We start from the raw sequence: 25,533 nt of genomic DNA, 5'->3' as shown, positions 1-25,533 counted from the left end.
TCATGTCAGAATTGTTATCTCCCGAGCACCAAGAAGATTACTGGATAAACAAATTATTAAACGTACAAGGTTTACTTTCATTACCGGTTTGTTTTCCTGACGGACAACTTTCAAAGATGAAAGGTTTTCGTGCAATTACTCCCAGTTTGTATTGCCTATTTGACAGCTTTTCAACCTCTTATGGATCGTAAACGTAAATGGAAATACTTGTATTTATATGAAGCCTTATTCTGACTGAAAACACACATTAGGGTTGTTGCTTCACTCTTTCAAATCTGAAAGAAATTCAAATTTAAGACTTCTAAGTTGAGTTTATTCATTTGTACAAAGGTTTCAAACCTCAAAGTTTGCTAGATATAATCTGTAAAACATAATCTTTAAACAATGGCTTGAATTGAAAAAGATCAATGCAATGACAATATTAGTTAGAATTACTTGAGAATATGCTGAAGAAACAATATTTATAAAATGTAAGTGAAAAGAAGTTATGTATTACACAGCATGTATTTCTATCAGTAAAGTGACTGTAAAGTGGAAAATTCACTGATCTAAGATCTATATAAGTGAAAGTATTTTTGTAACTTTACACGCAAGGTGTGCTTTAAAAAAAGTACTGCACGTACTTGTGCCAAGACGGTCTGTCATGAATTAATTTCTCCTGTCTGTCTGAGTCTTGGTGCTGTTGATATTGCAGCCGAGTGAGTCAGAAACATTGTTTGACCATGACACTGGCACACAGCTCAGCCTCCACTCTGACTCTTAGCACATCAAGAGAAATGTTTGTGAGGGATAATGAAGCAAGAGGTGAAGACCACTGACCAATGAAGGGCGAAAAGGAAAATGTTTCCATGGTGTCTGCTAATGTTACCGAGGTTAACCACAGAACAATCCTTTAAATCCTCCTTTAGATTATAATCCTTAAGATTTCTGTCCTGGTTTATTTTATTTTGACATCTGTGGTTACTGGTGGTAACAGCAAGTGTGGTTTAATACCACAGGTCCCAGATTTCCAAGAGGCAAACGGTCCATGAGCAGCTGTTTTGCCAGAAAAACAAAACAAGAGCAAATAGTGTGTCTTTTTAGAGTGACAAACTCTTGTTTGAATAAATGAATCCTTCAATAGTTGTCATTTTTCCATCATGCCATGAGGAACCACAACATGATTTCATGTGTGAGTAGGTGGTTACTTTGCTGTGGAGCTGGTTGTGTGCTGGAAAATGTCCAGGTCTTGTTTTTTAGATGCATTTTTGATGAACAATCGCTGTTAGTGCTAACCTTGGTGACAAACATTGCGTTTATGGTGTCTTTCTGCAGTAGAATGCTTTTAATGTGAACTAGCAGCAGTAGGGAATGTGCAGTTTGCATTAGCAGTAATTTTTTAGGACTTTGGTGCAGTGTTAGAAGTGAACAGTGAGATAGAATTACAAACAGTGATGCTGAATTACATGTGTTCATGTTTTCTGTGAGTCCTTTGTGAATGTGATGCAATTAGAATTCCACGTGGGAATGGTAGACCCCTCCAGTTACAATGAAAACTACAATATAGAGAAGTAATCACAAAATGTAATTTAATTGAATTTATTGAATGGCTATTGCTGAAAAAATGCTGATTATGTATAGTATCAAAAATGGATGATAACTTTAATGAGTTTGAGGATTTGTTTGGCAAGTATGGTAGTGGGCTATAATGTTGTTAGCTAGAGTTATCGCCATATAAGCTCAGTGTATCTTGGTTTTGCATAATCTTTTGAAATAGAATTTTTCGTGGTGTTGTGTTGCTGGAATAAGTGCATTCATTTGGTTTTCTAATGTATGTCCAATCAGAGCTGCTTTATTTATACAAGAAAAAGAAAATCAAACAAGAGTTTGTGTGTTTTTGATGCGTCTCACCACTCTTTTTCATTAAAACCAAGTCACACACTTTCAATACACTTGCTGTCAGTAAAAGACCTCTTCTTCTACCCAAGCTATGCTTACTCAGAAAGCTGTCAAAAGCATCAAGCATCAAAAGCATAAATAAGCAACTCATTACAAGACATTTATTTCACTTTATGTAAATATTTTACTGAGGCATGAATTGATTTCACATGAATACATGCATTTTTCAATAAATTGGTTTATTATCATCGTGTTTTTCCTCTCAAATTGTTATTTTAGACACTGTTATTTGGTGCACTGTGATTGGTGGATATCCCATCAGTGTAAGTCATTCCCTGCTGGTAATTAGTGTTGTGTGAGCTGCGGTCATGTCTCCCAAGGAAGCTGTCTGCCCTTGGTCTTCTGTAGGCAGCAGGGGAAGCCAGACATTAAGCCCTAATTGATAGCAAAGGGAGAGTGGGGCTTAGCAGTTTTTCTGCTGACTGGAGCAGCCAATACACATCAACTCAATGTCCTACACTGTTTGAGACAAAGGACCTCACCCTTATCAGGTTGTTATAAGATAATGAAATGTCTAATGATCAAATCACTGGGATTTGTAGTCCCAAAACAAAACCGATCCAAAGCCTGGTTATTTGTCAGTGCTCTTTTACAGCAAGAGGACAGGTCCAGGAGGGAGAGATTTGAAATAATCCGAGCTGTAGAACTTTGTCTTTGTCTTCACACTGCTGATATAAATGAGTGATAAAACAACCTGCTTCTTTAAAAGAAACTACTGTAATTAAACATGCAGCTGTGTTAAGTCTAAGACGGATATAGTGATGTGTACACAGTGTGCTCGTCTGTCACTGTGGCTCACGTTAGTCCATGGCTTGCATGGCTTTCCATGTGGCACGGACACGTCAGCAGAGGCTGCAGCAGCATCATTTGTGCTCTGATGTATTTTACTTATTCGTTCCTGGCAGCTGTCAGAGAAATATGTCTTTTAATGAAATTTGTTATTTCAGTTCTGTGAAGTAGCTGAGCAACATATTTCAAGGTGTTCCGTTGAGTCCCTTCTGCCACCTCACAAAAACACTTGCTAAGTTCTCTCTGTTTATGTAGGTAGTCACCAATGGTAAGAGCACAAGTTCAATGGTATGGTTTTCTAAAATTGTGTCCAGTCAACAAAATAGAATAGATAAAATACCAGGTTTAAGAAGAGGCATCATTACAAGGAATAACAAACAGCATGTTGTATGCATGCAGTTTTCATTAGTTTGTTTATGTCAACAGCCTAACCTTAATATTTTTACAGACACTACTTTGCTTGTTAAACCTACTGAACAAGCCCATGGCCCACTCGTTATGCAACAGTTTTGAACTCAATAACTTGTGGGTCACTCAATAGAAAATCGAATGAGTTCAAAATGTGTTTGTGTAGTATTCAGAGTGCTTTACAGATAAGTTCATAATAGTACAACAGTACATGCATATATAACAGTAAATCAATTAACAATTAAATACATCGAATACAATAATAATTAAAAATAATTAGAATAAAATGAAAACATTTTTTTTTATCAAAAGCCAGGCTCAAAAAAAGGTTGGTTTTAAGATCAAAGATATCAACAGAGGAGCTTTTCCATCAGCTTAGAGCAGAAAAACTAAAAGCTTCCTCATCCTGCATTTTGGAACAACTAATAGATTTGTGCCAGAGGTGAGGTGAGGGGTCTTTCAGGTTCAAAGCATGTCAGACAAATAGGCTGGAACATGATGTTTTTAAAGCAAGTAAGATCATTTTAAAATCATACAAGGACTCAAAGACATTGTGGTTTTGTATTGGGCCAAAATAACTGCCAATAAGATGTTCTGAACTCTAACCTGTTGTACTTTCTTGTCACAATACAACTGCACTGTAGAAACACGAATACTGTTTTTATAACAGTATAATTGCAAGAACATTGCAAGTTATTTACAATGAAAACTCAATAAGATGATACACAGTCAATTGAAAACAAAGAGGAGTAACGGAAAGTAATGAACATAATCAGGTCACGTTAGTTTAATTTTATGATACTTGGAATAGGTCACTGACTAAATTTTTTAACAGGTAATTAGTAATTGTATCGGATTAAATTTTTAAAGTAACCCTGCCAACCCTGAGTACAATAAATGACAGTAATAGTAATAAATAAAGATAAATGTTCTTATATCATGACATACTTGTGCCTGAGATATCTCAAACAGTTTACCTGGATGTTAGTATTGTCCTACATTGGCCCCAGTTCAGAGTCACAGGTTCACATTTAACCCATATTACCCCCATTATACAGTACATACAGAAATAGTTTTTGGGATCGAAGACTGTATACATTGACTGTATACACAAGTTGAGTCAAAGTTGGGTAATGACTGCAAGGACTTTGCAATATTGCAAATATTTGCCAGCTGTATTATCCTTTAAGTAACCAGCCTGTAAGAAGGCATAATCCCTCAAGAAATCAATGACTGTATTGTTGGCCCTTTTTCTGGGCTATTGAACCCTGACCTCTGTGTAACTCTGCCTTCTACTGTTCAATAACATACTGTACTGTATACACAGTATCGTGTTTTTTGACCACAGATATGTGTTCCAAAAATCAAGACTTAACTCCCACAATATTTCTGAGCGTGTGATGCCTCTTACTTGAGAGTCTAGTGTACACGACAGGAAATGGGTTTGTAAGAGCGGTGTCCTTCATGGCCTTCATGTGCACTTGATTCAGCTGTGATGTAAATTGAACAAAAAGTAAAATCCAGATGCTTTCTTGCCCATTTCTCTGGGATGGGATGTAACAGTTTCACACCTGCTCTGTGATCTCTTTCCATATGGTGGCTGTTTGCGAGGCAAAAAAGCGGCTGCTGCTGCAGCAGAATAGCAGGCTGCCAGTGTTGTCTTAGTGTTCATCAGTGACTATTTTGACTGTGTTTCTGAGGCTATACTACAATTATACTGCACTTTTGTATAATCCAATGAGTATTCTTGCTGCTTAGCTTGTCATTTATGAAAACACACAAATCTGAGGGCATCTTCCGATCTAGTTTCATGAATCTGTCAAAATTCATCTGCTTTGCATAAATATAGATAACCTTTTTTCGTGTTTAGAGGTGTCCCATACAGTAACGGACGAGTCTTTTAAAGTTTATACTAAAGTTTTACATTTTTGTACTAATAACTCTTCTCTTTTCATTTACAGAAAGAGCTGAGTCTACCGAGAAGAGGCAGTTTGTAAGTACCCAAATATCTGTTCAGTTCAGTGGGTTGAGAAGTTGGTTATCAGGAATACCATGTAATAAACCTTAACCTCCATTTGTCACACTGTCTATTACATTGTGAGTGCAGATACTATAATAAGCTTAAGTTTATGTGTAAAGTTAAAAGTTACTTCTATATGCTGAGCACAGCATTACATAGTAGGACTGTATGATATAATTGAAATCATTATCATGATATTAGATTTTCAGATTTCTATGAGAATGAATCAGCTACATAGATTGTGTGACATTAACCTGCATTATAAACTCATTTTACAGGGATTTACTAAAATAGTCACACAACTAATGTGGATGGCACTGCACATTAGAACGGACAGGTTCTTGTTGTTCTTACGGGTTTCACATATTCTGCAGTTTCTCGGTCACATTTTATCAATCAGTGTACTCTCGGTGACTGTGTTCAGTCAGTGTAAGTGTAAATTGATGTAAATCAGCTTCCCAATAAGCAAAATACAGTTTGAGTTTGAGTTAGTAATCATACTGTGTTTTTAAGTTTTCAATATTGACGTAATCGTCCATTTTTTTCCTCCTGGAGATAAATGATCAAATAAAATAAGTAAAGAAGGGATACAATACATAAACAAGTACAAACTTTGAGCCAACTTCTTGTGTTGCTTTCAACCAAACCGACTGCTCTCTGTGAATGGTGCGTTCTGTAATCTCAACCTAAAAGTTACTTCTTCCTTTTAATTACTGATTATTGCTTGTCATTGGTTGGAGGTTCGTTCTTGGTTCAGTGTTGTGGCAGCTGCCGGCAGCAAGTGCAATGAATATATCTTTATATTGTCTCCCATTTTCTCTGGAGATGCCCCAAAGATGGCAAACAGCAGGTCTCTAGGGAGCTTTAAACCCAGTACTTATTCAAATAATTCAAATATGTCTCTCCAAAATGTACCTTGGACTGGACATATCCAGGATATTTCTCCAGTTTCCACCTGTTTGCCTGGGGTTCATTTTGCTTACAGTTTGAGCTATATAGCTGTTTTAGAGTGAAACTTCTTCCACAGATTTGCATTGTTTTCCCACACTTTTATTACAGGTCATCTTGAGGTGTTTGCTCAACGTGGTTCAGTGTTGGACACCAGAAAAATGTCAATTCTTCAAATATTTCTTGATAAATATGATCTACTTTATGTTTGAAGTTTCTGTCAGGATCAAAACGTGGATGAATTCACTTTCATTCCACTATCAGTTTGGATTTCATGGTGAAATACGTCAATCACTACTATTCTTTTAATGGTCTATCTGGTCATTAGAATGAGAGGATGTGTACAGTGAATTAAACTGTCCATATGCTTGCTTGGTCTGTTTAGTAGGTTATTAAAGATAGTACAGAGTCATTGATATACCAGATGAAATACAGTTTTTAACCCAGATGAAGGCATAATAGACTTTCCAGATATTGATTTTGGTTTAGTTTGGTGGTGGTGGAGAAAGATTTACCCATGACACCTTGTTGCTCTCGCTGTCACCTCACCAGAGGGGGCACCTACTGTAATAGAGGTGAGCCATTACTAACACGCTGCTGTGAGATCACCAACCGCACCGGTTTATATTTAGAGTGCTGGAGCCTCTGTGGACTTTGGTAACCATAGTAATGGTGTTTGGATATGACAAAGTTGATTCAAATTCATCATAACTTCAGTTTATTTAAATTGCTAATAAAAATTGTATTTGTCATCTGAAAAGTGAGGATGGAGTAACACATTAGTATGTCCAATATTTTGTGAGATAGATATATGTACTTCTCTTGATTGGTGTTCTGTAATCTCTGACTGCTGTGTCACTTATGTGCCTTATTTTTGGGTTTAGGTGAAATGTTGATATTGATGAGTAGGAAAAAGCTGAAGTTGGTAACATGCAAACAATGTTCATGATAAACATGCATAATCTGGGACTGCCAGACTCTAATCACAATTAAAAAAAAGTGCATGAAAAAAGGAACTTAACTTTTTGAATTGTATCCCTGTTGGCTCAGTTTGTCAAATGGAGAGCACTGAAATCTCACAGAGGTTTTCCTGTGACACAGAGCCATCTACTGAACATTTGATGTCATTAACATGCTGGCTGCTGTCAATACCGGTTAATTACCAAGGTTACCCTCTTCCATAAACTCTTTACATCCTGGGCATTTATTACTCTAATACCTTTTCCACGGTCACAAGAGAGATGGATTGTACCTTTTTTTTTTTTTTTTTTTTTTTTTTAGGTCATATGTGAAGTTGTTTTCAACATGGGTCATTCTAGTTGAGCGATTACTGGAACCTATTTATAGGTTGACCTTAATAACTGGAAGTCTTTTGCTGGGTCCAATAAAATTACTGAAAATCAATCATTTGTATGTGTTGGCACTTCAAGGCGCACTCATTTGATTATATTGGATCCTATTCCTGTTTCTGACCATCTGCACAAAAACACAGCCTGTTGCAGGTTCTGAAGGACCAAAGCTGTTGTGCTGCCCAACTAAATCAGCTGTCTGCCATGCAACAGGATATCAAAGAGGAACTGTTGACTGCAGATTATGTTACATGGTCTTTTTATGGTGATATTCAATTTAACAGATGTTGTCAGTCATACTTCATGAACTTGATCACTGCAGATGAAGTTAGAGGTTAACCGTGTACTGAGATCTTTGAGTTGTAGCTTTAGAGTTGGAGTCCTCCCTGAGGTTTTTATATCAACTGTATCTTGCATGAAATATATGCTAGTTCTGGTTGTTTACAGTATATGTTGCTGCTGACTTGATCAGATAATGAATGATGACTAGTCCTGCTGTTACTGTGATGGTAGGAAATTTCAAACCGAACTCCTGTGTGCTGCCTTGGTGGTGAAACGAGTTTCCTTACTCATCAGCAGAATCCTTCTCTGCCTTTAGAAATGACTTGAAGACCTGCCTCTTCCAGTACTCCCCTAACACAACTCTTGCTCCATTTGCCATGTGTTACTTTGCTCCTGCAAACACTCCCTAATCTACTCCGATATAGTACCTTATTTCTATGTGTGTCTATTGTAAATGTTAATTTATTGAAGTAATACAGCATAGATTGAAAGTATAACTTTTGGTAGAGGTCGGGTTTAGCAACAGCTTTGGTAAATATTTGGAATCTCTTTCTTAAAAACTGGTTTGAATGATGTTGTATACATTGAAAGATAAGCATAGGCACAGTAGTGTTACACTTTGCTAGGTGGCACTGCTGATTTGGCAGACTTTTGTACCACATTGTCCTTCAACACCTCAGTCATCAGTTATGTATTTCAACTTCAAAGCTGCACTAATCGATATTATTTATATAAACAATGGAATAAATGACTATGTTACGTGAGTAGTGTCGCTTGTTACTGGAGTACAAGTACAAACCTAAACAGAGCTAAAAGAAGAGTGAATGTTCGACTTATATTCGTCAAATAGACACAAACATGACCTCAAATGAATGCTAATGTTGCTCCTAATCTGTGGTATGGATTAATGTTTGCTAACATCTTTTCTGTGTCATAAGTCAATGTTTTGTTTACATCTAGTTGCACTACAACCAAATTGCCAAAAGTCACTTAATGCAGCTTTAATAGACTCTTATTTGGCATTATTTGCCATTATTCTGTTCCTCCTAAAAGGGATTGGCTGTGTCATTATAGAGCCAGAATATAACTGTTTTTTTTATAATAAGTTTTTAAGTTGCCAAACAGAGGATTTGAGCATTTGACTGCTTTCATAATGAGACAGCTTTGTTCTAAGACACACCAACAGGGTATTATAATGTGAGTGTCTGTGGGTGTGACCTCAATTAAACAACATGGTCACAAGAAGTTACAAGAAATTGCCACCACGGAGCAGCTTTAGAAGAAGAGCTGTGGCATTAATTAAAATGTGTAAATAAAGGTTTATTTTAATACTAATTCCAAACCAAGGGATCACTAAGAAGATGGTATTTGGTGGTGTATGTATTTCTGAACCACTTTTTGTGTAACTCAAAAGCAGTCAGCCTTCAGCTGCAGAGACTAATGTGGGTCTACTTCATTTGTATCAAGGTAGAACTGAGTTCAAATGAATTCAAGCTGAACAATAGAAGCTCCTCTGCACACTGTGCTGTGAGTCAGTGAAAGTTTTTCTCACCCCAGGTACAGTAGCTGGCATATATTATTATGAAAACCTTGGTGAGTCACCTACCTTCACTAAAAGCCAAAAATTACACAAAAAAACACTTTGACAAATGAATGAATTCAGTCCAGCTTCATTTGCTTAGCTGAATATATTGTATGACATATAGTTCATACATTTCATACTCTGCTTTCTGTAAGTGCTAACCTGGTTCTAATTCATTAACTAATTTCTCTTTAACTAGGAAAGGATGTGCTTATCTCAAAGAGTACACACACCTGCTCACAGCTGATGTACCTTGTGTGCTGGTCTTTTATTATGATTTATTTAAGCTTTTAAGCTAATCCTGGTGATGGTCTTGGCTTTATACATTTTAAAATGTAATATTTTTTATGGACTGCTGAGCAGACTGGATTATAACATGCTGAACGTTCCTCACTAACTTACTCCTGATGGTGAGATGTTGTGTGTAGTGAGCTGGAGTTGAGATTGCTTCTCCTTAATATTCCGATGTTGAAAAGAGAGGCTTTTGCCCCTTTTCTTCAGCTTTTCTGAAAAGTAATAACTGATGTAGTTATATATTTAATTTGGGAAGTTTAATTTGGTTAATGAAGAATGACAGACAGTTTAATGGAAAGTTTAGACAGGCTGGGGCAGACTTACCTAAACATATCAAATATGTTAAATTGATTTTTATTCAGTTGTACAAAAAACATATTTAGGCTTTAATATTAACATCCAATATTAAAGGAATAGTTTGATATTTTGGTAAATATGCTTTCTTGCTGAGAGTTGAGAGATGAGAAGCGTGGGATCGATCTTCTCATCTAACTCTCAGACTGAAAACAAATACGTGAATTACCCAAAATGTCAAAGTATTCCTTTTAAGTAGAGACAGTAAAAGTCCCACACTACTCGTTTATAATGTTAATGGCAATTAGAATTAATAGTATTTATGAATTAGTGGAATGTACAATCAAAGTGTTACTGCTGTTTGTACATGTATACTTCTAGATACATCATCATCATCATCATTATATTTATACTATATGTCTCTTTTTGAGTCCTCTTCACTCCACTGCATCTTCCAAGACACATTTTAGGGCAGGGGGCATTGCCCCTGCACCATGAAAACACTGGAGTTGTGTCTCAGAAGAAAGGGCCAGTAGTGTTTACTGACAGGAAGTCACAGCTCAGAAGGTTTCGGTTTTTGACAAACACAGGCTCTATACACTGTAAGAATTAGCTAGGTTTGCTAGGATTGCTAAAATGTATTTAATTTTCCTACATTAATGTCCATGAACAATGATGAGCTTATTGAACCCACGCTGTAAGCTGGAAAATGTATTAGATAAAAAGAAATGAAAGCATCAAAATGCCAGTAGAGCGTATCGGGCAATATTGTTTCCTCTAAGTTTGTAGCCAACTTTTGACCTGCTTTAATCTAGATACAACTTCCCATCTTTCTTACGCTCTACTTCCTGCCTGCCTCAACTACTAGCTCTGTGGTTAATGCAGTGTTTGGTGTCATCTGCAGTGGCTGTTTTCTCCTCAAACATGCTCATAGTAATAAAGAATTCATTCGTATACTGGATGAGGCATCGGCTGAGTGTCTGTCTAGTTTGCTTTCTATACTTCTCGTGCTACTGCAGCTGACACATTAGAAACACATTTTTAGTAGTGTAATTTTGTACAGTGTGTTGTCAAATTATCTGAAAAAAGGCACCTCTTTTGTCATGCAGTAGTTCATCCTTGGACAATTTCCTGCCAGCAACAATAAGTGTGGATAAAATGCATCATGGGTGATTTTACTAATGATAAGCAGTAGCCTCTAGGGTCTTTTAAATCCCTGCAGGAGCTAGGACACTGTAGTGCGTCATCATGCTTTATTACTTAGGATTTCACATTGTGACAGTCACACCCAACACTCATATCTCTCTTATTTAAGCACAAGCACTCAATTCATGCTTCTATGTGCCTGCCAGGTTAGATGTTATGAACAAATTACAATGCTAGATTTAAAATTTTTCTTTATTGTGGGATTGGAAGTCAGGTGTGAGTGCACTCTGTCTTGCCGTACACTGACTGATGTGGATTGGCAGGTGGTGGTGCATTATGTTTTTCTTTCAAAGATGACATCATCCGCGTGGTTGTGGTGACATTGCATCGTATAGTGTGTGCCTTGTGTTAGCATCTGTCAAGGTGACTGCATGTTAGTTAGAGGAGCAGGCAAAATGTAGATTTAATTTATTGCTTTCATTTTTGCTATGTAGCAAGTCACCAGCTGGTGGGGGAATTGTGGTGGTGGGGGGAGGAGCTGGGGGGGACACACAAATGTGCATGCGTTTGTGAAGGAGCAGGGGGCGTGTATTAGGGGAGGGAAGAAGGGGTATTGTCCTGCCTCCATGCCCTCCGCAGGCGACTGAGGATCTCATTTGACAGCTTCAAGGTGGAACGTGGAAAGACCAAAACAAGAACCGAAGCCCCCCTTTTTTACCCCCTCCCTTTTTGTGGGGGGAGAGAAAACCAATCCGTCTCATCGCACTGTGGTGGCTGGGTTTGGCTCTTTGTCAGTGCAGGGGGGGGCGGGAGGCAGGCAGTGTGAATGCATATCATGACCACAATAGAGCAAACGAGCACAGTTCAGCCATGAAAGCCCAGCGGGAGAGGCTGAGAATTCCAGGGCTGACACTAGAGTGAGTATTTTCCTCCGTTATCCAGCTCCTCAGCAGTTTGTAGCTTCATCCGTCTCTGTGTCATATTTGTTGCTGTCTTTCACTGTTGCTTTAAGCTCTGTGCAGCGTTAGCATTAGCAGCAGCATCTGCAGCAGGAAGTCTAATGTCAAATCCTTCACATCTAGGCAACAGCGGTCTTTCTTGTGCTTGTGTGTCTGTGTGTGCTCACGCATTTGTGTTTTCATGCACGTGTGTGTGTGTGTGTGTGATAGACAGACAGATAACGTGTCACGCAAAGGAGTGCCGCAACAGCACAACATGCTTTATTTGCTGGCGTACCACACATACACTCACACAGTGCATACGCAGGAAACACACGTATACTCATAACACACCTATGATTGTTGGATGCGATCAATACGGCAGAAGCAGTGAATCACTGACGGCTGTGTGTTTACATGGCAGGTTTCCCCTCTTATCAAAGCCACAGTCATTTCTGTGACTTACTAATTTTTTTTATTTAGGTCAACAAGGTATTTGTTATGGTTCTCAATTTACAGTGCATAATTGGAATGATGAGGTATGCTAAATTTGCTTTGTTTCTATGCAGATTTTTTGAGACACAATGAAAAACACTCCAAAAAAACAAAATAATTAATTCATCATTGTGTTGATGTTCATTTACAAACTATAGATCTAGAGGTATATTTCACATGTACCCTATTTTCATGGCTAATGACGACTGCTCTATTATCAAAATCACCATTCTTGAGGGAACTGTAGCAACTGATTATAGTTTATATACTCCTCCTGTAAGTCTGGAGATATTCTATATTTTTCTGTCAACAAATGCCATAAATTTACCAAAACCAACATTGTTCATCTCTCAGTACTTTCTGACTTCCCGAGCCGAGTCTGTTGCTCTCAACCCCAAGCCCATTGGTTCCTTCTGAGGATGTAAATCTTTAAAAATGGGTTATGAATACAGTACATACTTTCACTTTGCAGCTGGCCACTGCAGTTATTAGCAAATGTTCTAACGGGTTGGGTACTGTTTTAATCAGTGGATTAATACACATTTGGTGTGCTTGTGAGTATTTACTGCAGCAGAAAATAAACTACAGTGCTCATGTTCATCTTGCTGAAGAAACAAGTCTCTCAGTGTAACAGTGTGGTTCAGTTAATGTTTCTATTGAACAGAGGGACAAGATCTATCAGGCTATGCATACCGTACTTGTTAGTCGGATCAATTCGTTGTTGGTTTGGTCTTTTTATGGCAAAATAAAAAGAAATATTTGAAAAAAAAAAAAACACCAGACTTCTCCTTTAAAAACTGTACTTTGGACTGCCACTGCAGTGAAAGTTACTCACCTCTATATGACCTAATGCTCTGCAGTGCCACTGCTCAGTTTAAATGGAGCTCAATCCATGACATCACATAGTTAAAGTGAAAGTCTTTCTGCATCATTTGAATAACAGGAGACTTTATTTCTAACCTATATCACAAGAATTCAGTAAAGACTGTGAAATTAGGTTTATCTATAACTGTCCCTTATTGATCTGTAGCTTTCAAAAGTCTTTGTTTGCTTCTTTGACTTTGATCTGAATTGAAACAATGTCCTCAATACAGAACCAGACAAATTCCTTGGGAACCTGCTATTTAAACACAATTTTGGTCCATCTAACAGGGGTCATTACTCTTCATGATGCTGCTGTCTGCATCTGGGCACATGTCAGAGCTGTCAGGGGGAGGGGGGGTTATATGGGGGGGGTTCTGTCATGTGTGTGATAAAAGACAACTATTCACTACAGTCCATTTAACTTACAGCCTCACTCCCCGAAGCTTGAGCCCTACTCCCACTAGTCCCTGCAGTCCGTGCAGCCCGCTGCACGCTTTTCATTTTTGGAGGTAAGCGAGAGCTCTTCATCCGTGGCTATTTTGTTTTGAAAAGCCTGTTAAGACATGTTTGAGTCAGTCTTGTATTCATGCATCACACGGCTGGGAGTGGGTACACAGTCTGCCCTCCTAAAATCATCTGCCATTGAAATGACATTGCATGAGGAGGACATAGTGCTTATATAATGTTGATAGTGTCACCCCTTCCCCCATCTTACCCCTCTCTGTTCTGAGGTTTATGCTCCTCTTTCATGTGCTAAGTAGGATTTGAGGCATTTGCAATACATCAAAGTGAAGAATGGACTCAATCTGTCTGAATCCCGTCTGGATTGATTCATTTAGAAATGAAGAGTGTTCCAAACAGTAAAAGCTAGTTTTCTCAGTAATGGTTTCCCATCCAAGCTTATATTGCTTATATCTCAACTAGTTTATGAATAGTATTTAAAAGTCTGTGTGTGCTAGAAGAGTTTCGGATTTATTAAGAACATCAAGACTTTTATTCTCGTGTCACTGAAGAGATTATTTCTTGCGGGTTAATGTGCATCAGTGATGTTTGAGATAACGTGTCCTCTCCTCGAACTCCACATTTCACCCCTCGAGAAGCTCCGAGTCTGTCTTTTCATCATGGACGAGCCTCATTTGAGGTTTCACTTTCAAATGGGTCGTTCAGGTTGGAGCCATCTTGTTGTTGCTCTGTGTCGATTATGTAATTACTGGTTGGTTGAACAAATGGATAAAAAGGTGGCCAAGAACCTGACAAAAAGTCTTGTCTGTTTCGTCTCTACCTTGTGACAGATTCTGGTTATGCACAAATATAATCTGTAAGATTAAAGGAAGTGGCAATGGTTATATTTAAAGGTGGATATCTTCACTGTTTACGGTGGACTGCTTATTGTCCTCATATTAAAATGTTGTGTTCTGCTATGTATCCAACTTCATGGTTAACTCAAGTTTTAAGGACCTTATCCTTCCACAGCAGCTTATTTTAAACACAGTCCAAGTGGGACTCAATTGTTTAAGCCTTAAAGGAAAAAACAGAATGGAAATGGAAAGATTCACTGCACAAGAAATGTCTATATGTTTTACTGATAAAAATAGACAGTGTCTGTCTATGGTTTCTGTCAGGTTCTGCTGGCTCCATTCAGGCTGCTTGTGACGCAGATTTTGCCAAAAGCTGGAATGAAACTTGGAATTTTTGTTCCAGCTCATTCAAAACTCTGTTTTGAAGCATTTTCTGTATCAATGAATAGCACGAAACACCCACCCACGTCACCTCTGGTCTCCTCTTGTTCTGCTCAGCTTTCACAGAGAGTCAAGAGGCGCAGGCATTTAAGTGAGTCAGCTCCATACAAGAACGTTTGTTTTATTTCTTTATTGATAATTTCAGTTTTTATTCCATCATGTACCAATACACTGAGTTGGTGTTGCAGTGCTTTGTATCATGACCCAAGATGAGGCCCAGTTCATATGTTCAAAGACTGATACAGTGACCTCTAACTTGTATTTCTAGAGGACATTATCCAACACCATTAATATACTGCAGTGTAGGACCAGCTGCATCTACCGGGCCATTAGACAGCCACACTTGCACCAACCTAATCTACATATGAGGGAAAGGGTGTTCGTGACTGATTGATGTTGGATAAAGAAGTTGGTGGCATAGTTAGTGTGACATTGCAGTATTTTAACATCCCAGGGACATAGATTTTACCAAAGCAGGTGTTAAAACAGGTGCTCATACAAACCTTGATGTGCACAAGTGAGCATGAAACTGCTGAGGCTGTCTTTCTGCTGTGATTCAACTCTGTGGTCAGTATTTGCAGTGATTGCATTCTATTGTTTTCAGGTTTTTTGTGTAATGCTTGTACATTAGGTCATTATTTATAGATTACATGTGTATTATTTTTCTTGTGAATTCAGTAAATAGGTGGCTCACTAATTTTCAGATGTAGCTATAGTAGGAGCCCCAAATCAAGGGAGTAACCAACAGCCCATTGACTCTGCACAGCATTTATAACACTTAGACACAGGATTTTACATCACTTATCTTTGGTGAGAAACACAAAAGCTTTTTGGATGGTTAAGCCAAGTTCAACTTTTTTTGGGAACCAATGTTTTTCGTGTTGACAGACTGTCATTATTCAAATGAGCAGGATGGTGTTTTTAAAATAGGGCTAACGTTAATTTTAAAATGGCCAGTTTATTTATTTGTAATTTCTTTGAGGGATATGCTGCAACTTCAGTATGAGAAATTCCGCCCGTATAGCTGAACTGTTAAACATGTAGCTGCTTGCATTTGATGGTTCATGTTATTTGAGGAACTAGTCTGGGATTGCTATGGAGCAATGTTGTCATGAGTGGCTTTGTTTACATCATGCATGCCCTGGCAACAATGAACCAGGAAACTTGGAAATTGGCAACTAATTCAAGGAAGAAGAAGCTAGTTTAAATGGATGTAAACTTTTCACAATTAAAGCATGTTTGTTGCGTATGTTTTATGAGGAAGATTGTGCATTCATCATGTTTGTCAGACCTTCACCATACACAGGATATGAAACAGTCAATATAAACAGAATCTTTGTTTGTTTACAAGACAGCGCCGCAGGGTAGCTTTTTATTGGTCAACTGCCCATAAAGCAAGGAAATGTCCTGGAAAACCTGCTAAATGTAACACCAGTAGAAGTGATAATTTTTGGCTTGTTTATATCATATCACTCATCAGGGTAGACAGTGATTTCATAAAATATGCTGACCTTTCCAAGGATTTATGAATGATAACACATTGGTGCTTGTGCTAATTGCTTTGCTGCGAAGACTTACATTTTGTCCTCTGTGTCATAGCAGGGGGTTTCTGATTACATGAAAGCACTAACAGTTCTCGAGACTGCCAATACATCTTTGCACATAGAAATGTTATATACATGCGTTATATACTGTATCTTCATATCTTACTCAAGCAAAATAGATGTCATTTATTTTCCAGCCAGCAACCAGACCCAAGCTATAAGTCAGTAAATGGACAGTAACCCAAATGTTCTGCTTGTGATGTCAGTGTTCCCGTTGACCTCCCTATTCATGCTGCTCTATGCAAGTTTGACTTTGAACCATCTGAACCATCGTTTCCTATCTGGAGCGCAGAAACAGAGCAGAGCCATAATTAGAGTGAAGGCTGTCACGCTGGCCTGTAGGGAGACAGGCTGAGGCACTCCGAGGGAATGCATACACACACACACTTTATACTGACAAAAATGGCTTCTGATAACACTTTATTACAGAAGAGGCACATGTAAGTAGAACCTGTGGTGATGTGCCAGTCATATTCCTCCTTTGTCGCTCTCTGTCGGTCCTCCTGAGCTTTTGAATACCTTCCAGGCAATGCACTTGGCAAGTGATTGGACTAATCTGCAGCATCCTGATGGTCCTCAGGTCTGACTGTGCACTTCCTGAGAGAAACTCTCAGCCAGTCTTTGAACCACTTGTTTTTGCTCTCCTGTTCTGTGTTTCCAGTACTATAACACAATCTGACTACAGATGTGCTGCTAGGGAGTCATGTCGTCTGTTTGACTTGATCCCTGCGAATACATAAAAACATGGCCTCGCCTAGGTGCTTCTGAGGATGTAATGCAGGCATCTTATGTAATTGTTCTTAGAAGTGAGTGTCATGAAATTACTGAGGCTTAAAGCTCTGCGAAAGATGTTTGGTTTTAAATAAAAACTACTATTTTTACTAGTAGTTGTTGTTGAATTTAATTGTTGACAGCTTAACGATTAATCAACTAATCGTTGTATTGTAGTTCATTATAACTTAATATACAAGAAGGTGAACACCAAACAATTAGAATGTTTTAGTATTTGTTATTCCAGACATGCCAAGAAGGCAACCTAGCTGCATAATACAAGGGTATATTCATGTATTCAGAGTAGGGCTGCAACTAACGATTATTATCAGTTAATTTGATAATCATTTTCTCAATTATTGAGTGAATAGTCTGGTTTTGGTGCATAAAATGTCCATCACAGAAGAGGTTGTTTCGTTGCACAAACAGTCCAAAACCTGATGAATGTTTTAAACCTGGATTGTGAAAGTGAAACATATACTTTACCCCATCAATCATGTGATTACAGCAACCTCAGACGATGCACACACACTAACAGAAGCGCTCTTATTGCAGCTTGAGTTCTATAATGGCAGCCAAGTGTCTGTTTGTAGGTCTGAACTTTGCTCTTTCCTGTATAGAATAGTCATTGGATTGAAGTAATCAATAGCTTGGTCCTATGGTTGGATTCTTTGTGAGAGGCTCGTAACGGTTCATATGGTTCAGTATATTATTTTGTTCAGCTACTCCAGAGCATTTGTCTGAATATGTCGCTCCCTGAAGGCTGTTAAGATCAGCTTAACCCTAAACCCTCACACATACATGCAGGACTCGAAAATCAAATTCATCATTGAACTGACGAAACACCAGTTTTTATGTACGTGTGTGTTCACAGCTCTTCCAGCTTAGTTTTCCTTTCTTTCGCTAAAAGATCTGTTATATTGCAATTAAAGTTAAAAAGTATATAATAATTTGTTAATCAATATTTGGATATTTGTAAACTTTGGATCTGCATGTTTTTCAGTAGTCATTGTGTTCGACTGCTTATCTGCAAAGATCAAAGGTGACAAAGTTAAGGTGAGGCTCTCAACAAATGAATGGGGTAGGTCTGTTTATGCAGGAAACAGCTGAGGGAAGAGTCTGTGCAGTAGCAGAAGAAATCCATGCAATAGCACAGAATTTCCATTTCAAATATGTCCTGCTTAATACACTGACCCACCAAACTTTTGGAGGGGTGCCAGTTTGTGAGAGCTGCGAGTGCACAGCAGCATCTGCGACCGATGCAGCACCCCCCTGTCTCACAACCCCCCCCTTCACAGGATGTGAAGTGGTAGATGCCTGTTACATGATATGAAGCATGTTGAGCGAAGGGAGCAGGGTGAGTGTTTGGGATACAGTACTCAGTCACAGTGAGACGCTAAAACAAAAAGTCAGCTGGTATTAGGTGTCGTATCCCTGCAACAGTGGAGGCTGTCAACACCTGACCTGGATCACACACTGTGTGCCTCTCAGGATCCTCCCTGGATTACTTTTTTATTTGAGGACAGAGGAGGACAACGTGTCCTCTCTGCCAGTGTGTTTATGCCGCAGCTGGCTGCAGATGTGCCTGCGCAGAGGAAGTTTGGACCTAAGGAGAGCTGTTGTAGGAGTACTTGTCAGGACTGCTCTGGGGGTCGCATCCTCTTGAACCCTGAAAGCCGTCGCTTCTCATCACCAGGGCTTCAAAAGCCACCTTTACATCTCCATCTCTGGCATGACTTGGACACAATGTCAGACTCTAGTCTGTGGACAGTACTGTCCAACTTTAACATGCCTCATTTCTTCAGTGGAGCCCGCTTGCGCCGGTCCAAAAGGTAACCTTTAAGACAGTGTCAAGTATTGCAGTATTTTCTTTTCTGCAGTATGATATGCCGCTTTACAGACAGGCTACAGATTGCAGTCGGATTCATAAATGAGTCTGTCCTGAGCTAAAAGCTTGTTTTCCTACCAAAAGGGTAACTGGATGTATATGTGTACATGTATAGTTTATGGACCTATTGGAAGGAGAGATGTTTTTCTTTGTATTTACAGTAGGTCAGCCGAGCTGTTTTATGAGGCCAACCTGAATACAAAGCTGGGTGTTCCCTTCTTGCCTATTGTGTATTATTTGCTTTGTGAGTCAAATGCTAATTGAATGGTTGTTGTTGAGGCAGTCTTATGTTCCTTTCTTAACTCCGATCCCTGTTAATTAACAGTTGGAAAATGGAAATACTGATTGTTTTTATTATTATTATTTGTGACTGATTGTTGTCGTTGCTGTCCACCTCCAGGAAATTGTTCTTTTTGACGAAATACTGCTTTGATGTTTCATATTATACTAAATATTTCATTTGACTTTTTAAACACTCCTAACATCAGCAAATTAAAATTGTGTCATTGGTTTATGTGATTCGGAGTGTGTAGACACTGGTTTATAGCTAATCCCGGTATTTGTATATGGTTTGGTGAAGCCCATATAACTGATATTCATTTTTAATCCCTGTCCTGACCCATTTTATTGTGCAAAACAGCTTAACATGAAATACTGGCTGTTTTGGGACATTTTGCATCCGTGCATATTTTTTCATTTGAAAAACCACTGTCAGATTTAGTGGATATTAAAACTTGAAACAAACTTCAGATATCACAGCCATGTCTTTATGCTGTGTGTTGCTTGATGATTGACTGTAAAGTTGGTCTGATAAAAGCTTAATGCAATTATTGAAAACAGATGGAAAGCAACATTATGAATGACCATTGATTCCTTAAATGAAATTGTCTTTTTCACAGTCCTGCTTTTAGTTATTATCCAAATATTTTGATGTAAGCTCATGATCATGGCACCAACTGTTACCCTTAACAAGACACTGTAAATTCAGCAATAAGGCTGCTGACACATCTGTTTGCAAGGAGTCAAAATAGAGATGTAGTAAACTAATTTGTGAACATTTTAGGAACTGCAAGACGGAAAAATATAATCTCCTGCCAACTTTGGACAAAAGAGATTTGTCAAAGCTGAGTCTCTGTAAATCTGTGTAATACTGTACTGTCTTCAGATATAGAAAATGTGTCTTCAGTGGCTAGAAAAAGGAGCTGCGTTGCCTTTACCTAAGCAGCAAGTTTTTAAATACTATTAATAGAGCAGTGTGTGTCATATGTCTGACTTTGAGTTTGGGTTTGTCAGCGAGGAGCCGCAATTTATGTGGCATTGCGCTTTGTCAGCTCACCTGACAGCTCTGACAAGAGAGCAAAACTCCCGGCAGTAAAAAATATTAATCATGACTTTTTGTTGACGTGGGTCAGGATCAGAGATTTCAGATTTATCTGGAGTGTAAATCAAAGGCTTTTGTCTATTTTTGCCTCTTCCGGTACCTAAAATAAGCAAGCAAGCTGAAATCTAAGAAATAAATTTTGACAGATTCAGATTACTTTGTAATGATAAAGCATAATGTAGGTCAATTTAAAATATGAAATAAATGGTAAAAGTAAAATTAGCACTGTTAAATATTTTAACCATGATATGTGAAGTATTTCTAACTTTGATAAACACCTTTTTGCAGAGTATTTTTAGCCATTGAAAAAGAGATCTTTAGCTGCGCTTGTGGAGATTTTATGTGTAATACGACAATGGTTCGATGTGGTTGAGGATTTTGCATATAACCGAGTCTGGTAAATCTCATATGGATCAGTTCCAGGAAATCTCACACATCTGCAATACAGCATACAACACTGGCCTACTTTCTCCCTATCATCTTCTCCCAGGGCTTCTTTATCCCTCCTTTAAAGCTTCACTATACCGACACGTTTTTTTTCCCCCCTCACTCAGCCTTTCTGGCCACAGAGGTGCTTCTACCAAAACTCAGCTTAGCATCAAACGTGATGAAGATGGTCAAGATGTCATTGTAACCTGTGGAGGTTTTTTTTTTTGGAAAGTAATCCAGAAGCAGTCATTATAATGTCTCCATGAGTGGCACTCAACCCTCAAATAGGTTCTAATGGTACAAACAGTAGGAAGGGTCGTGAGGGGGTGAAGCTACAAGAGGGTTGATTGGGCAGCAGTGTGGCATTCTCTTGGCTTAATCCAAAGTGAGAGGGTATAAATAGATCTCGTTAAATCTGATCCTCTTTGACTGAGCACCTGTGTACCAGATATTATTCACTCCCTCCCGTTCACGATAAATGATTCATGGCATGTGTCCACACTTTTGATTGCCGGGGTTAGCCCTAGAAACCACTTGAGTAAATGAGGATGAATGGGATTTTAGTCAAAATAGGGTTTCCCCTCCGATTTAGGGAGAGGAATTTAGATTTTGGCACAACAAGGGGGCAGTAACATGACTGCAGAATTACAAGCTGCTTGTAGTAGAGTTGGATTTACCAGTCTTAACTGGACAAACTTCTGGTAAATGACTCATTTCAGCCGGATGAATGTCACCTGTTAATGAGTGAGATTTCATCATTAGCATAATCCATGTCCCTAAAACCTGTTCTGCGCCGTTTGGGGGCAACTTTCATTCACAAAAAATTCAAAAAACGACACTGCAGCGCTTCAAATCCTGCTCAGCAGACAAAAAGATGACAAGTTTAGCAATGTCAGTGGTATTAAAGGAACAACTGGAAAATATTATTAGCACAGCTTCAACAACATGGAATCAGATCTGTGCCATAGAAATAGAGAGAGAATGGTTTGCATGAAGTTAGACACTAAATTATGTCTTGTTAAAGCAGAGTGCTCCATGACTAATATGGGAGGTGGTTAAGGGGGGTGTGACAGTCCCAGAAATCTTAGATGAGAGAGAGAGAGAGAGAGAGAGAGAGAGAGAGATGAGATTAGAGCCTACAGTTTGTTGTTGTTTTACAGAGGAAGATACTGGACAACAACCTGCATAGAGACCCTGAGGCAGCTGAGGGCAGAGTGAGAGAATTTTCTTAGTAACTACTGAAATGTTTCTGTGCCAAAACTAATAAAGATAATACAATTTAGAAAACCTTCTCAGTTAATTGAAAAGCCACGATGATGATGATGATGATAACATAATATTGATTCTGCATTAAGTTTGCCTTGCTATATATTTTAATTGAGTTAGTTTCTGTATATTTAAACTCCAAATTCATTCAGATTAAGGCAACATGATTCATGAAGGTTTGATTCAAAGGCTCTTCGCTCAAACTGAGAGAAATCAACTAATTTGCTCAAAAGGTTTTTCACTGTTGGAGGTTTTTGCTTCAGTGAGCAACATTAGATAATACATGAGTATTGATTCAAAGTAAATGCACATTTATCATAGCTGGGAGACTAATATCTTGCAGGTCAAATCATCTTTCTCTTTCATAGGTTACATCACATAGAACTTTATATTCATAAATTACTCACCTTGATGCTTGAAGATCATTGCCTTCTTCAATATCCAAATACACAGACATTTTCTTTGCAACTTTAAGCATCATCAAACATCCTCATATTTATAATCATGGTTCATTTTTAGCTTCTGCACACTTGTTCATCTATTTATCTTCTCATTAGACGTTAGCATGTAGCTGATTGCTCAGCCATTACGTGGTAGCTTGGCTTCTTCCTCTGTCCACTGATATTTCTAGTGTCATTGTTAAATCGATGCATCAAAATCTGTGGGAAATTACCTGTAGGTAATCAACACCAACATAGGCACAGAGGTCATCCATAGACCCCTTGTATATCACTCTACTATTGCTGATGTGACATTGAAGCTGTGAGGATTCTGCAGTGGCACCTGTACGAGCTGCTCTTCAGCAGTGTTGACAAAGAGATGAAGGCCGCATGTAGAGCAGAAGCTCATGTGCATTTGATCGTTCGGTGCGATCAATGCATTCACTTTGTCTCTCCTAAATGAATAGTTGTTCTGTATCTCAATCACTATATACTGTATAGGACTCTACCCTGTAGTCACGCAGCACTGTTTTTGCTTTTCATAAAAGATCTTTTGCCTTTATAGCTTCTTTATTCTTTATTTGGATCCCCATTGGCATAGACAAAGTGGTTGCTAGTCTTCCTGGGATCCACACAAAAAACATTCACAATAAAAGGCAAGCAAAAAGTCTTTCTTTAACCCTGGGTTAATTATTATTTGTTGCTCCTCTTACCCATGGCTGTTACATCTGAGGTCGTAACAGTATCAATTCAACCAGAAAAGGCTAAACTAAATATAAAGATCAGAAAACATGCAAGTGAAATGACATGACATGAATACATATGAGAAGACAGACAATATAAGCTTACAATGAAAAAAAAAGGCAACTTTTTTTAAATAAATTGCCACAAAAATAAAATAAAAACATCCAAAAACAGCTATAGCTAATGTAACATTTCTGTGAGATTCATCAGTGACTCTTTGATAGAAAATCTGCTTTTTATCTGCCTGATGTTGGTGGCAGAAGAAGCTGTATAAAGAACAGTTCTCATCAATCATGGTTCACTTGACATGTATTATAGCCATATACATTATATACTAGTTTATCACAAAAGATGTAGGGTATATTATTCCACATCACACTTTACTTCATTTTACAAATTCATTTTAATTTAGCCTCCACAGTTGGCCATTATATAATCTTTGTGCATCTTACACACAATAACTAATCAGAACAGCATCAGTCATAACAGAAAATGCAACAAGGCCCCATCCCATTATGAAAACAATGTGATCAATCATGTAATGTGGTCTTCATGGCAAGAATACTACCAAATACAATACATTTAGCTTTGGTGACTCATTTGTTAATTTTCACTCGTTTAGTGCTGGTATGCTGCTCAACATGTAGGTGATCTCTCAGCTCTAGTGATGTTGGTGAAGCACAGAACAAAGTCAGAAAAACTGCCATTGAGAAATAGTTGCTGTGTTCTGCCAGAGAGATAACTCTTCATCAAAGCAAGAGCTAAAGGTGAAAAACATTTAAGCTTGGCAATAAAAGACACTATTGTATGGTACTAAAAACTGCAATAAAATCCAGGAGTACAGCCCAAACAAGCTTCAATATTCAAACAGTGAGAGAAACTGGAGAATAAATCTGTTTTGTGCTGTGTGTATTATGCACAGGATTTAAATTATTATTGAATAACATCTTTAAAATTCTGTTGGAAATGGTTCAGTCCTCTGAGGAGGTTATGTAACAGGATGTCATTGAGTCTCTGACCTTGAAGTGAATTCATGTTCTTCAGGCATTATGTGTTTCCACTGACAGCCTCTAATTTAAAAGTATAAATCCAAGGCTAATCGGTACATTGAACACTGAAGCAGCTTTTACATTAAAATTAGTTCATTTTTTTCCCCTCAAGGTTAAAAACTGGGCTACTTTTCTGAGTCACATGTTGTTGATCACAGTGGCTCCTAATGAGTCACAGTCCTGTATTAACATGATCAACAGACCTAAAAGCATTCTGAATGCTGTACACAGGACCTGCTTTTTGCTTACTGAACCAAGATCTTCTGTCTCTTGTTTGTATGGTGCTGTATACACCAATATTTACTGTCTCCAGAACTGTAAACATACCCTCAAGTATATTGTGACTATTATTATTATTGAGACCATGTTTTGGCAATGTAATAGAGAGTGTTGGGTCAGAAATACGTGTAATAACTGCAGTTATATATGTAAAGATGTGGTGGTGCTAGAGGGGGCTCTGGAATGGTTTAAAAGCATATTAAAGCCCCTAAAAGGAACTTGAATTTTATGTTGATTCTGGCGGTCCCTGAAGACAAAAGCGATAGTGTTTCCATCACCTCGTTTCGTCTGATTCATGGAAATCCTACCCAGTGTCAGGCTTTAGGAATAACTACATAGAAATGCCCAATTTTCTTGTTTATGTAGGTCATATAGCAGCATCAGTGCTAAATTGAGAGTGTTTCATAACCAGTTAAAACCTCCTTGTAGTAAGTTTTTCAATTTATCAACTTTTCTTTTAGGGGGGATTCAAACCATATAAATTCAGATTGAGGATTTTCAAAGTAAAATATTTCAGTGCTATAAAAATCAGTGGTATTTAAGTTTCAACATTAAGTGTTCAGTTGTGGTTAAAGTTGCTTATAAAATTCTAATTA

At 38.1% G+C, this 25,533-nt stretch overlaps 1 protein-coding gene across 13 annotated transcripts in view; it reads left to right on the top strand.

The window, feature by feature from the left end:
- mast4 (microtubule associated serine/threonine kinase family member 4) overlaps window positions 1-25,533 on the top strand; it is a 102,287-nt gene that overhangs the window by 43,856 nt on the left and 32,898 nt on the right. For 7 of the 13 annotated variants that reach the window (XM_051412100.1, XM_051412099.1, XM_051412098.1 and 4 more), the window contains 2 exons: window positions 5,097-5,128; window positions 13,776-13,856. In XM_051412100.1, the coding sequence (XP_051268060.1) occupies window positions 5,097-5,128; window positions 13,776-13,856 (113 nt within the window). Of the gene's footprint in view, window positions 1-5,096; window positions 5,129-11,657; window positions 11,968-13,775; window positions 13,857-19,006; window positions 19,294-25,533 lie in introns of those variants that run through there. The other 6 variants (XM_051412103.1, XM_051412101.1, XM_051412110.1 and 3 more) reach the window with 4 other exon arrangements.

Source organism: Dicentrarchus labrax, unplaced genomic scaffold, assembly GCF_905237075.1.
Source record: "Dicentrarchus labrax unplaced genomic scaffold, dlabrax2021, whole genome shotgun sequence".
NCBI lineage: Eukaryota > Metazoa > Chordata > Actinopteri > Moronidae > Dicentrarchus > Dicentrarchus labrax.
The sequence above is the reverse complement of the archived record's forward strand: the minus strand, read 5'-3'. Positions and strand labels throughout refer to the sequence as shown.